We start from the raw sequence: 15258 nt of genomic DNA, 5'->3' as shown, positions 1-15258 counted from the left end.
TTAAGATATTCTTTGAAGCTTGCATCATTTCACAATGTTCCATGTGGTTCAGAGTCAAATATTGTTTAACAATATATCCATGAAGCACTTTGATGTTTATTCTCACTGCTTTAAAAGGTGCCATACAAATACAGCTTTACATATATATTTAGTTTTCCCAGTCCTAATTGGTTTATTAAAAAAAAACTAGCAAAGCAGAAGCAATAACTGATGTTACATCATGACTTGAAATCATAATGTGTAAAATAGGTAGTGTTTGCTCCGAAACAGCTACAGAATTTCACTACAAGTAAATATTTCAGTAGACGTCTCATGAATTACAAAGGCTTTGTCACATAAAATATAAAAAAAATCCATTTCATTTAACAAATCAATTCTAAGCTGACACAATGTAAATTTATCCCTTTTCCTTTATGCAATGTTGGAACAAAGCCAAATGAACACTGTACAGCTAAATCTTTAATTACTGAAAATGCAGTGAAGCTACTAGAGAGTTCATTTAGTTTGGGTAACCCAAAGGGCTCTACAGGCGGAGCAATTCAGGTAGAATACATGAATTATAAAAACGTGGGATAACGCTAAACACATTTTCTCGGCATGGAACTCCTAATAACTGATGAATTAGGATCCAGTTGACTGGGAATGTAGTTTAATGTCAAGAGTTCATTATACTTTAAGCCATCAGTAATACTGTTAAATGAGTTCAACAGTAAGACATTCTGAGGAAGGATCACTGGACCTAATTCGTTGACTCTGCTTTCTCTCCACAGATGTGCCAGACTTGCTGAGTTTCTCCAGCCTTTTATATTTTTGTTAGAAATGGTTTCATCAAACTGGTTTATAATACTGTAGCACTGTTCTTTAAGTGTCACACAGTTGTTTTTGCATAGTTAGTTGAATAACTTGTTGGAATAATTTGAAGAATGCGTCACTAATTCAGAAAGTTTCCAACCAAGTCTCCAATTAAAGTAAATTAACATCAATACCACATTGCCAATTTTCAGTTAGCTGACTATTTGTCAGATAAAGTATTCACAGTCCAATGACAACTTCTGACCAAGCGCAATAAAACATTTTGCTATGACTAGCGCTTTCTTAATCAAAATGACATTACAAATTAACTGGTCTGAAACTGCAACTATGGTACCTTGAAATGCAGAAGATAGTGATGTAAATGTGCAGCCATCGTTGACTGTGATTTTAAGACCATCGAGTGACGCTTAACTGTTTGCAGGCATCCAAAGATAATTTACATTAGGGGAATGTGAATGCAGTAAATCCCCTTCCCCATTTCACAAAACATTCATACTCAAATGAGTAAGGAACCAGCAATTTGTCAGTCTGTTCAGACAAACAGCAATGAAAGGAATTCTTAGCCATAATCTAACCAAAATAGATCTGGAATACACTAGCCACAATCATACTTGGGTCACTAGTCAGCAGGACAGGGGTAATTTGAGAAGACAGCTAATATATGTTCCAATTTTTTTGTTCAGTATGAGCATGGGATGAAGATGCAAGATCCCTCCAGACAGCATTTAAGTTTTCAATTGTATCTGTGACTTTTTACTAAGCTCACTATGTGCTAATGAGATTTCAAAGAGAACTCACCACCATTGTTACCTTCAGAACAAATCGTCATCTTTACTTTGCCTCAACACTAAGCCAGATAGACCTTTCTCAGCTCAAAGCCAGCCAGGTCAAAGGTATACCTTTTCACTTCAAAAAACTACAATCACTTAATCTATTGTCTTGCTCTAATCAGTTTATGCATGTCAGACATTGCATGGGACAACTCTCAACAGGTGAGGAGACCTCAGATACTGGTGGACTTAGCTGGGTCAGCTCGAATTAAAATGTTTGAGCCATGTCTTTATGTGAGATTGAGGACCAGGAGAGATAAACTGTATTATTTAGCTAACTAAATGTTATGGAACCTTTCTTGGGAGTTGTATGCATCACATGTAGAAAATAAATAATATTAAACTGAAGAGGGCTCAGACGTGATTTATCAGGATGTTGTTGGGAATGGAAGTTTGAGTTTTAAGCAGAGTTGGGATAGGCTGGGACTGTCTTCACTGGAACAAAGTAGGTTGAGGGGTGACCTTGCAGAAGTTTACATAATCATGAGAGGTATGGATAAAATAAATGGCACGTATCTTCTCCCTAGGGTGGGGAATTTCAAGACTGGGGGCATATTTTTAAAGGTGAGAGAAGAAAGATTGAGGACAAACATGAGGGGCAATTTAATTTTCTTACATAGTGTGGTTCATGAGTGGAATGAACTTCCAGAGGAAGTGATGGATGCGCGTACAGTTACGACTTTTAAAAACCATTTATAGAAGTACATAAGTAAGAAATATTTAGAGGGATGTGGGCCAAGCACAGGCAGGTGGGACTAGTTTAGTTTGGAACTGTGGTTGGCGTGAACTGATTGGACCAAAAGGGGCTGTTTCCATGCTGTATAACACACTGGCTTGCAAGAGATCCACGCCTGTCTTCACTGCAGTTGCCAATGCCAGCCTCCCAAACATGAGTGAACAGCCTCAAAATTAGGCTGCCTGGCCTTTCTCTCATCCTCGTCATCTTGCACAGTCATAGCTCACCCAAAAAATCAGTGTGGTGGACATGGTTTGGCAGTTGTGGATCTGCTACCATCTTTCAAGCCTTCATCATCATGAACATGGTCTGTGAAACAGTTGGGCTGTACCCCATCTGGTATTGGAGCCCCAGTTGTTGAACATCTAAATTAATAATGTCGATTTGGAGACAAACTGTAATATTTCAAAGTTTGAGAAAGACACTAAAGTGGGAAAGTAAGATGTAAGAATGATGCAACAAAATGGTGCAATGAATGTTGCAATGTTTTCAAGATGATTTGGACATGCTGACTCCTGGCTCACTATTCCCGTGTTCTCATCAAATTAAATCAACACAACTTTGTTAAGGTTGGACTTTAGTCGCATATCAGATTGGTCAGTCAAGTCAAAATTAACTTTCAAAGAGCTCTGGGGTTTTTAAAAATAAAAAGGAGTATTTCAAGTTTTTAAGAATTTGTTGGCGTTGACAAAAAGAAACAATGTATTGCATGATTAAGCAAACATTGATGATGCTTTACAATCAATTCTCTTTAACAGGAATTCATATGCGTACAAGCATATGGTGAAATTGGACACAATCTTCAGGGAGCAAAACCCATTTAACACATGGTTGAGCCAGAAGCAAATTGATTATGGTCCTGCATTTATTTGGGTCGACAACAGAATGTTGAACTGTTGTAGAATTGAGTTTTTTTTTCCCCCATGATTAATAATTGACTTGATGATGTCAGTGAGGAGTTAAATTTATATTTTGTTTAATTGTGGTTACTATAAACACTATGGGAAAGAAAAAATGAATAGGTTGAAAGTAAAGGTAGTGCTTGCTGGTTATATGGCTCAAGCTAATGTTTTTATATGTTTTAGTTTGTGACAAAGTATCAGGTCTATGGGTGTGTTCGCATTACATTGGAGTTAGGTTCCATTATGAGTTTTGTCATTATTTTGATTGTCCAGATGAATCGTTTGGAATAATACAGTTAATCACTAAGAAGTGACAATACATTCTTTAACGGAGACAAATTGTTCATTGTTCACAATCTTGGAAAAGATTTGACACAATAGACTCATGAGGAAAGTTACAGGTCATGGAATTAAAGGCTCAGTAGCGACATGGATACAAAACTGGCTGAGTAATAGGAAACAGAGTAATGGTCAATGGATATTTTTCAGGCTGAAGAAAGGTTCGTATAATATTCCCCTGGAGTCAGTATTATTGAATTCCCTGATAAAAGTTAATGACCTAGATCTTGATATGCAGGGGGCAATTTCTAAGTTTGCAGATGATGCAAAACATACAATTGTAAACTGTGAGGACAACAGTGTAGAACTCCAGAAGGATGTAGACCAGTCAGCAGAATGGGCAGATAGGTGGCAGATGAGTTTCAGTGCAGAGAATTGTGAGGGGATGCATTTTGCTTTGAAGAACACAAAGATAATCTGAAATAGGGGCTACAATGAAAAGGAGCAGAGGGACCTGGGTGGATAAGTGCACAGATGATTGGAAGTGGCAGGACAGTTAGAAAAGTTAGCATGTAAAATACAAGCGTCCTCTGCTTTATTAACAGGAGCACTTATTCGGCCTCAGCTGATACTTGTAGAGTTCTGGATGCCACAGAATAGGAAAGATGTGAACCCACGACAGAGTATGAAGATTTGATTTTCTAGAATGGTTCTGGAGCTGAGGAAATTCAACTATGAGGACAAATGAAGAATTCTGAATTGCTCTCCTCAGAGAAAATGTGGCTAAGAGTAGACCTGACAGAGGTTTACGAAGTCAGAGGAGGGTTGGATAGAGTAAAGCAGGAGAAACTATTCCTACTCAAAAAACCACAAGTGCAAGAGGGAATAGATTTAAAATGAACTGAAAAAGCAACAAGAGGGAATTAAGGAAGAACTTTCCCGACACAGTGAGTAGTTTGGGTGTGGAATACGCTGCCGAGGAATGTGGAGGAGGTAGGAGCAGTTGTGGCGTTCGAGAGGGCATTGGATGGTTATTTGTTTAAAAATAATTAGCAAGGCTCTGGGGAAATATGTGTTTGGCCCTTGGTGACGATGCCCATTTGTAGGCATAATAAGCCAAAATGGCTTCTTCTGTGCTGTAGCACTTCAGTGATTGTGAAAACGTTGACGGAATTGGCAGGTTGAGAAGAAATTTGTTAAATGGGATGAAGATTCGTATTTTAAAGAATAAAGGAGACAGCAGGAAGTAATGTCACTAGGATGACCATTAAAAAAAGCATTCAATAGTTAGGCACAGGCTAACTAGCCAATCCAAAAACCATAACCGTGAACTTTTCATGCACTAATAAGACAATTAGAGTTCCAGGATAGTGACCAGTAAGGGTTAATAAAGCCTGAGCTTTAGCGGTTTAAATGTACAAAGATGATGATTAAAAGCAGAGGAACTACCTCAGCCAACTGTCAACCAGTAAGTGGAACGCCATTAATGGATAGGCTGAAAGCTACGGTGTTCATAAATTATCATCTCTTTGTACTTATGATGAGAAACTTAATGAATTCAGTGGAACTTGAGACACCATATGTAAAACAAGAATGGGTTGGTTATCAGAGATAACAAAGTGTGGAGCTGGATGAACACAGCAGGCCAAGCAGCATCTTTAGAGCAGAAAAGCTGACGTTTCGGGCCTAGGCCCTTCATCAGAAAAGGGGGATGGGGAGAGGGTTCTGAAATAAATAGAGAGGGGGGGGGGAGGCGGACTGAAGATGGATAGAGAAGGTAGGTGGATTGGAGAGTATAGGTGGGGAGGTAGGGATGGGACAGGTCAAGGGGGCGGGATGAGGTTAGGAGGTCGGAAATGGAGGTGCGGCTTGAGGTGGGAGGAGGGGATAGATGAGAGGGAGAACAGATTAGGGAGGTGGGGATGACCTGGGCTGGTTTTGGGATGCAGTGGGGTGAAGGGAGATTTTGAAGCTTGTGAAATCCGGGTTGATAACATTGGGCTACAGGGCTCCCAAGCGGAATATGAGTTGCTGTTCCTGCAAACTTTGAGTGGCATCATTATGGCACTGCAGGAGGCCCATGGTGGACATGTCATCTAAGGAATGGGAGGGGGGAGTTAAAATGGTTTGCGACTGGGAGGTGCAGTTGTTTATTGCGAACCAAGCGGAGGTGTTCTGCAAAACGGTCCCCAACTCCCCATTTGGTTTCCACGATGTAGAGGAAGCCACAACGGGCACAGCAGATGCAGTATACCACATTGGCAGATGTGCAAAGTCATCTTGGGGCCTGGGATGGGGGTGAGGGAGGTGGTGTGGGGGCAAGTGTAGCATTTCCTGTGGTTGCAGGAGAAGGTGCTGGGTGTGGTGGGGTTGGAGGGGAGTGTGGAGCAGACCAGGGAGTCCCAGAGAGAGTGGTCTCTCCAGAAGGCAGACAAGGGTGGGGATGGAAAAATGTCTTTGGTGGTGGGGTCAGATTATAGATGGCGGAAGTGTCGGAGGATGATGCGTTGTATCCGGAGGTTGTGGGGTGGTATGTGAGGACAAGGGGGATTCTCTTTTGGCAGTTATTGCGGGGACAGGCTGTGAGGGATGTGTTGCGGGAAATGCGGGAGACATAGTCGAGGACATTCTCGACCACTGCTGGGGGTATGTTGCAGTCCTTGAAGAACGAGGACATCTGAGGTGTAGGGAGTGGAACGCCTCATTCTGGGAGCAGATGTGGCGGAGGCAAAGCAATTGGTAATAGGGGATGGAATTTTTGCAGTAGGTGGGTGGGAGGGGGCGTACTCTAGGTATCTGTGGGAGTCAGTGGACTTGAAATGGATATCGGTTTCTAGGTGGTTGCCCGAGATGGAGTCAGAGAGGTCCAGGAAGGTGAGGGATGTGTTGGAGATGGTCCAGGTGAACTGGAGGCTGGGGTGGAAGGTGTTGGTGAAGTGGGTGAACTGTTTGAGCTCCTCTTGGGAGCACGAGGCGGCACCGATACAGTCAACGTAATGGAGGAAGAGGTTGGTGATCAATCAGGATGAGCAAATATAGATAGTGAGGATTCACACAGCAACAGATAAAGGGAGGGTTATTGGTTATAGGAGTGCAACATAGATAAAGAATAGTCATAGGCATGAGTGACAAAAAAATAGCTCAGCTCTGCTGAGAGTAAACCCATGCAGGGAATAGAGGGGGCGGGGGGAGGGGGAGCGGAAAGTAGGTGTAATCAGATTGGAAGAGTATGTTTGTGTTCTGAAGTTGTCAGACTCAAATGTTGCGTCCTGAAGGTCGTAAACATGAATATGCAAACAATAATGATACACATCCTCCCAATTGCATTGGAGAACTGCATTTGGCCTAATTCAGAAATGTTAACATGTGAACAAGATGGTGTATCAAAATGGCAAGCAATTGGGTCATTCCATTTTACATATCGTGGAGGTGTTCTGAAAAACAGGGAGACCATAATGAGCACTGAATAAAATGAACAAGATTGAAAGGATGAGCAAAGTGATGCTACAAGGCGTCTGTTCTTGGAGCAGAGGGAAAGGAAAAGGGCAAATGCTACAACTTCTGTAATAGCATGTGTGGGGCTACGGGGTTATTGCGGTAGAATCAGAGTGACAGAGAAGTGGACTAGGGTGCAGTGGAAGGAGTTACAATTGTATCAGAAGAGGCTTCACATTGGGGTTAAAATTGTACTTGGCCTGCTGTGTTCATCCAGCTCTACACCTTGTTATCTATAAGTAGTGGAAGGAATCATCTTTGTGACATGCTGGCAAGGGAGGGAAGGGAAAGATTTGCTTTGGTTGTGTCATCATGTTTCTGATGGAGGAAATGTTGGAGAATGATCCTTTGAATGCAGAGGCTGGTGGAGTGGTCAAGAAGAACCTATTGGGAGGGTAATGGCTGAGGGTAGAAGGACAGTTAATAGTGGATCATGGAGGACTTCATTGATGATGGATTTTGGTTGGGGGTGTTGAGTCCTCTGTTCAAGAAAAAGGAAGACATTCTAGAAGAATCCCCCGAGAAGATCAGAACAGATACAAAAATGGAGAAACTGGGAGAAAGCAATGGAGTCCTTACAGGAAGCACAGTGTGAGAAGGTGTAAACAAAGTCTGGTCAGGGATCAGTCATCTTAGATTGCTGTAGTGTTGGGGAAACCACAGTGAGGGTTCAAGCGAGAGGGAGTTCCAGGATTTTGATACAGTGACAGAGAAGGAGGATGACACATGATTTGAAAGGATCCATGATTTGAAGGAGAACTTGCAAGTTTCCCCAGCATTTGCTGCCTTTGTTCTTCCAAGCTGTACAGGTGCCACAGGTTTGGCAAGTGTTGACGAAGGAAGTTTGACGTTTGGAGTCCACCTGGAAAATTGTACACACTGCTGTCACTGCATGCCAATGCTGGAGGAAATTAATGCTTCAGGTATTCGATGGAGCTCCTATCAACAGGTTTCCTGATGAGATAGGGGACTAAAGGGAGACTTACAATTCACTTAGCTAACCAATAGCCTGAGGAACTGAGTAGGAAAGACATTCCATTATTAAACAACCTTTATACGGATGCTGCAAAACCCAAGCACTCAGAAACACATGGACTATCAATGCTAGAAAGGTAATATTGTTGGACAGTTCTAAATTCAGACATTCTGAAAGGCTAAAGGTTTTGCTGCTCCTGAGGCTCAAATTACCAATGGTTTGTTCAGATATCCAGCTCCTTGATAAATTGTGGATTAACAGCTGGCCGAGTCACACAACCAAGAGATCCCCTTTGTCATCATCCATCTGGGTCTAATTCAGTATCACTGCCTTAGTCCCATTATAGTTCCAAACTGTTATCTGTATCAAATTTTAGTTAATCATTCTCCAATAATATTTATTATAGAATAAGATTCCCTATTCAGTATACTTCACTGCTGAACTACTTGAGAGACGAAAGAATATTCCTCTGATTTGCAAGCTACATAACATGCTTCAATTAATCAATTCCACTACTAGTTACATTTCATTTATATTTATTGTGCCATGGACTTCCACTTTCCATTTAGTTTTAGTTACATGAGTGACTCCAGATGCCCAAGAATCATCCATGTTAAAAAGTGCTTCCCAAAAAAAGCTGGAACAATACACAAAAAACACAAATTGAAGAATGAGTTAGAATTACAAAGATGAATCTAAAACAAAAAAAGTTCAGATGGAATTCACACAGACGCAAGTGGGGAACAAAACTTCACTTTCATGTCTTTATTTATAACAAATTAGTTATAACGCAGGTCAATAAACCTTCATTCTTTCAGGCCTGGTGCATTCACTGCTTCATTTGTAATTTGACATCAATTAAAGTGGGGAGAGAGGCCAGATTACCCAAAATTTAAATTAAAATATCTTCAAACAGACAATTACAATATTTAAAGAAACCCTTGGAAAATGAAATAATTTTCTACATGCACCTAAACAACAAGATGCAAAAAGGTAGAGTCAGTGTTGTACAGCATGGTAAGAGACCCATTGTGTCCACATGGGTCACCAAACACCAATCAATTCTAATCTCATTGGCCCTTAGTTTGTATGCTATGGTATTTCAAGTTTTTATCTAAATTGTTCTTCAATGTCATGAGGGTTTCTGCCTCCACCAATGTTTCGGGCAGTGCATTCCAGGCACCCATAACCCTCTGGATAAATAAAAAACCTTTTTTCTCAAATCTCCTCAAAACCACCTGCACCTTACTTTAAAACTGTGGTTATTGAGTCCTCTATCAGGGGCAAAGTTTCTCCCTGTCTACCCAGTATGTGTCCCCCAAGTACAAACAAAAAAGATCAAGCTTAACATTGAGCATGCAACATATTAATGTAGTAATTGTAATGCAACAACTTCTTGCCTGATAGCATAAAGTTGGCTGGAATTAACAGATCTATTCGGTAATAACTGATCTGCGTGCTTGATAAGTACAGCAGGTTTTAACCACATAATAATAAAAAGCCATATCAGCACATGGTTACAAATAAGACTGAAATCCCACCAGAAAAACTTGTCTCTTCTGAGTAAAATAACTCAGTTTTATAAAGATACCTTTAATGTCCAAAAGCCCAGGTAGATGTTAAAAAAGGGAAACATACAATAAATAATTGTGAAGACAGGTAGGTAGGGAGTTAACCAGAATTCCAGTCAAAAAGATGGGGTTTCAAGATTGGATGAAAGGACACAAAACCAGAGAAAGTAATTTCTTGGAAACTTGTAAATGTACAACATCAAGGTTGAATGCAGTAGGTGGGGTAAGACTATGGAGTAATGAAAGAGTGAGATAGGTCAGTGAGTTCCACGAAAACAAGTGTTTGTAACTTCACAACTTGCCTTTTTGGTGACTAGCAGCCAAGTCAATTGGCTCTGTTCAAGTTTCACTAAAGAAGTCACGCGCACAAGAGTCAAGTACAAAGCTGAGACCTCAGTGCACTAGTAGCCTTTTGGTTGCGATGCTAAACTCAGACAGCATCTCCTTTCCAACAAGGATGCAAAATACATTCTGCTACTATCAAGAGCAGCACAGGAATTTTCTGATATCTAGACCGATATATATCCCTCAAATCAAAGTCACAAAATAGATGTCAATGTTTTGAGTATTACCCTTCTTCGGGATTTCAGACCTGAAACATTGACTTCTCCTTTCCTCTGAATGCTGCCTGGTTTGCTGTGTTCTTCCAGCTTTCTGCTTGTCTACCTTGGATTCGGCATCTGCAGTATTTTTCTCCTCTCACACAATATAGATCAACTGGTCATGATCGTTAAACTTCTGTAGGAGCTTGCTGTATACAAATTGTCAGCAGTGTTTCAACATCACAACAGTAATGTAATTTAGGACATCCTGTGGTCATGTAACGTCAATGCAAGTCTTTTTTTCTTCTTTACGTAGCACCGTTTTCAAAAGTTTTAGTATCCCAAAGTACTTAAAGTGATCATACAGTAAACAATACAGTCAAAAAAGAAGTGAAGTGACTGAAAGCTTGGCAAGAGATGGATTTTAATTCATTTTTTTTAAAAATAAAGGAATAGAAGGTGATGAGATTTTGTGAAAGAATTCTAGAGCTTAATACCAAAAATGTCACACCCCCTCCTCTCTTGCCTCCCTTTCTATCCTTCCTATAATATCTATACCCCAGAACATTAAGCTGCCAGTTCTCAACCATGCCCTAGGTTCATGTGCCTGCATTTAAATGGTCATTGGATAAACATATGAATGATAATGGAATAGTGTAGGTTAGATGGGCTTCAGATTGTTGCACCAACCTGTGAAACCATCGAGGGCCGAAGGGCCTGTACTACACTTGATGTTCTATGTTCTACTATGAAGTAATATATGCAGTAGAAGTTTCAACAAAGTTGAAGTTTGAGTTCATGTCTGCTAATACAGTAGTATGAGTGAGCAAATAAAGATCACACAAAAAATGGTAATGAAGGACAGATATAATTATCCTGCAGAGTTTGGAACAAATAGTGTTGAGTGTGCCAGCAAGTGATCGCCATGCTGAAGTCAAGAGCAATGAAACTAAGTGCCTTACGAGACATAATTACTTCAAAAGGATTTTGCAACTGAGGTGCAAACAGGAATTATTGACAAGTGAGAATGGATTTTGCAGCAGAGTCTGAAAAGTATGATTTTAGTCTTCTCTATTTTGAGTCAGAGAAGTTTAGATTCATATAGAAGTAGCGCTAACAAAAGAAGAAGAAATTATGAAATGATGATTTACTGTTAGGACCACTTTGTGTTGTCAAATAATGATTGGAGTCATTAAGGCAGGATTTAGGAACAAAGATTAATCTACAATTTAGCCCATTAATGGAAATGGAGATCGAGGTGGAGGTGCCAGTTCTCACTAACAACTGGGCTGCTATAGGGTCTAACCTCGAAATGTCTACTTTCCTGACCCTCCAAAGCTGCCGGACCCGCCATGTTCCTCCACACTGTATTGACTCTGACTCCAGCATGCGCTTTTCTTGCTATCTCCATCTGGCTTGAGGTGATTAGTTACAAGTAACATTGTCATTGGCGCCAATGACAATCTCCAACAAGAAAATCTAACTACTGCCCCTTCACAATGCTGTGGCATTATCATTGCTGAAACCCCCATTATCAACACCCAGAGGACTTACCATTGATCAGAAACTGAACTGGCCATTTAAATATTGAAGGCATGAGAGCAGATCAAAAGCTTGGAACCTATTGACAAATAATTCACCCCCTGAACTCCCCAAAACCTGCCTGACATCTGCAAGGTACTAGTCAAGGGAGTCATGGTATACTTTAACTTGCCTGGATGATTGCAGTCCCAACAACATAATACTGTAGGCTGAACACCATACAGGACAACGAAAACTACTTTTTTGGCATGCCCAACTATAAACATAACATGCGGTCTTTCCAGCAATAATGCACAACGGCAGCAGTGTGTACCATTGATAAGCTGCACTGAAACAAAATTGACAAGGTTTCTCTAATAACACTTGTTAAACCTACAACCGCTATCACCTTTGAAGGTCAAGGCCAGCAGATACACAGGAGGATTACCAAATGCAAGTTCCTCTCCATACTATACACCATTCTGACACGGGGAAGTATAATCACTGTTTCTTTACTGTGTCAGAGTCAAAAAACCTGGAATATCCCTTCTTAACAGTACTGTACTTAGTCCTACAATAGACGGACTACAGTAAATTCCTGGTGGTGGCTCACCTCCATCTTCTCCAGGACAATGGAGGATGGGTAATAAATACTGGCATGGCTAACAATGCCCACATCTCATGAATGAAGTTTAAAAAAAACTTCTACCAGATGATCTTGCATTACTTAGGACTCAGTGGATACTGTAGAGCTACAACTCAGTACAAAACTCAAAGTTGAGCAAGTATCTAGAATTTAACTCAAAACTTAAATGTTGTTAATTTTTTGAGGATTTAAAACTGGTCTGCTCTCTAAGGAGCTGATAAAGGTCAAAAATCACACAACATCACTTTATAGTCCAACAGGTTTATTCAAAAACGCAAGCTTTTGGAGCTCAGCTCCTTCCTCAGGTGTAGTGAGGAACGAGGTCAGTGTCAGAAGATTCTGATTTTGAATAAACCTATTGGACTATAACCTGCTGCTGTTTGATTTTTGACCTTGTCCACCCCAATCCAGCACCAGCATCTCCATATAATGAGTTAGTCAGAACAACTAAAACCAATTGACCGACTGTGTACCGCACTACAGAGGTTAAACCTGAAATCTATAGTAATACTAGCATACCTAGTTAGATATCTTTCTTTTCAAAGCCACATTTCATCACTCATACATTTTAAACCATGTATACAGTTCTTCAATGGACAACATCCTCCAAAAAAGGGCAGATTGAAAGTGGTAGATTACAGAAGAAACCATTTCAGCTTCTTCAATGTTTTTACTTTATGTAATTCTCCCTGCTACAAGAAAAATAGCATGCAGAGTGTTTAAGACACATTTTTAGACTCAAACAGTAAAAAAGAATCCTTTTGCTGCCATTTTTTATTTTAAAAGTCCTGGAAACAGACTCTGTCATTAACTGGCAATCTTCTGAATGCAACCATTGATCATATCACAATTAAAAATGATCTCAGCAAAAACATCTTCTGGTTGGACATGGAAACAATTGATTAAGACTCAAGACAAATGATGGAATACTGTAATGGTGCCAGAATAAGTGCTAAAATGATATATCAATGTTGCAAGGCCACAACAGATTAGTAGCAAAATTCTATTACTGGGAATTAAGCTGCAAACAAACTACTGCTTTAGGCTCAAAGGCAAATATTGTGAAACTGAAAAAAATCAAGTGAGCTATTATATTGCATAGCTTAAATACTGACTGTAAAAGGTTGTGTTGCATCTGTTTACTTTTCCAAGTCCAGCTTTCGATGTACACACAATGTCAATTCCAAGTTTACTGTTTACACCTGCCCCGACCAGCTTTGACAAAGGCCGAACCTCTTGAAATAGCAGTTACACTTTTGACCCATTTCAGGATCTAACATACGGGGTCTTGCTTCCAAAGAGTCAATGACTTCCTGTCACTTCCCTGCCCAGGTTGCTTTATAAATAATCAGTTTTGTCAGAATAACGTGGTTGACTCCTCCTGGTCTTGCACCAGATCCCATGGGGCGATAACCTAAATTCTGCTGGATGTGCATAATAGCGTGGCAGATCAGTAACCACACTAAGGTTCAAAGCCACGTTCTGCCACTGTGTGTAGTGCTTAGCACCACAACTCTGCCCAAATCATGATCGTTTTGAAATAATCCACGTTCAGTATCTGCACATTTATTTGAAATCCGACACGAACATGGAGAGGGTTTCAGGGGTGCATCTGACGTCAGCCTTCGGTTTCATTCTGGCCACGGAAGCAGCATAGTGTCTGAGTTACACACATATAAAGAAAGACTGTCGTTGGGACAAAGGAGGGTGGCGAGTGGAGCTGATAATATCCACTAGAATTCCGTGGAGCGGGGGATGTAGAAGCGCCAAAACAAAGTTGAAGGTTAGGCATGAGGTCACATTATGCAAAAATAGCAATGCATCTAGGAAATATTGGCGTGGGAGACAGGATCAAAAACAAAATAAATAAACTGCAACCCCAACAAATCCTAACATCAGGATGAAACAGTGCAAGAATTACAAGACATTTAATATAACCCAGATGCAGAAATAAACTATCGCCATGGCACAGGCGTTATCAATATTACTCTGAAATGAACCAAGTGAAAAAGAACGTCAGAACAATATCCTTCTAATTTCCTGAGTTCCTTGAGTTTAAAAGTGCGAGAGTTCTGAAACGAATCTAGCTGACAGGCATAAGCGCCAAGTATCAGTTTTAATTTCTCTGAAATGATTCCAGGAAGAGACATCAATACCCAGCACATCAGAGATCTGCATCAACTGGAGACTTGAAGCATCTAAACTAAAAACGCCCTACCTTCCAGCTGTACGTCACATTTAACGCCAGACAAATATTGCCCCTATGGAACAACGTTGACATGGTCCCAATCATCAGTGGACTCCAAACCCACGTTAGAGACGTCAAGGAATTCTAATGTATTAACGCCCTTCAATGAAATTTGACAAACCAGTACCAATGGAATCGTTTTCATAATGCTTACTTTCCTGAAATTGCAATTCGTAAAAAGAAAATTCGACTAGCATCAGTTTCTAATTGTTTATATATAAAAGCTAATTCACGTTTTGTTTAGGATCAAAACAAACGCAAGTTGTGTTTTCAGCTGTTAACAGTATGCAGCTCTCTTCGAGATAGCATTGCGGCAGAAATTAAAAGGCTTTATTAAAGTTGGTTGATCGCTGCCATTCTCTACACATCAGAAGGGCGAGGACACCTGCCGCTGAAGCGTTGGTGTTTTGAAACTGTCACTGTTTAGAAACCTATGACAATGCACCATTCTTACTTACATATCGCCTCAGCTTCTTTTCTGGTGGAGATTTTCTCAACCAGCCGCAACAAACGACCTCTCCTCCGCTCATTCTGCCCAATACTAGTCTTCCAAGGACACCGTGCAGTCACATTCAGTGAGAGGCGAACGAATTGCCCCTTAAGTTTCGCGCTGTCCTGCAAAGGGATGCCAGTAGATATTGCGGTAAATTGTAACCGCAAGCTCCAACAGTCACTACAAGCCCCACAGTGGCTGCTCCA

The 15258-nt window shown here is 40.5% G+C and overlaps 1 protein-coding gene across 1 annotated transcript in view; it reads right to left on the bottom strand.

Moving 5' to 3' along the window:
• gab2 (GRB2-associated binding protein 2) overlaps positions 1-15258 on the bottom strand; it is a 316592-nt gene extending 301334 nt beyond the window's left edge. The window contains exon 1 of the mRNA XM_048532916.2: positions 15018-15258. Within this exon, the coding sequence (XP_048388873.1) occupies positions 15018-15089 (72 nt within the window). The 5' untranslated portion in view covers positions 15090-15258. The remainder of the gene's footprint in view (positions 1-15017) is intronic.

Source organism: Stegostoma tigrinum, chromosome 6, assembly GCF_030684315.1.
Source record: "Stegostoma tigrinum isolate sSteTig4 chromosome 6, sSteTig4.hap1, whole genome shotgun sequence".
Classification (NCBI taxonomy): domain Eukaryota; kingdom Metazoa; phylum Chordata; class Chondrichthyes; order Orectolobiformes; family Stegostomatidae; genus Stegostoma; species Stegostoma tigrinum.
This window is presented reverse-complemented; position numbering and strand designations above follow the sequence as displayed.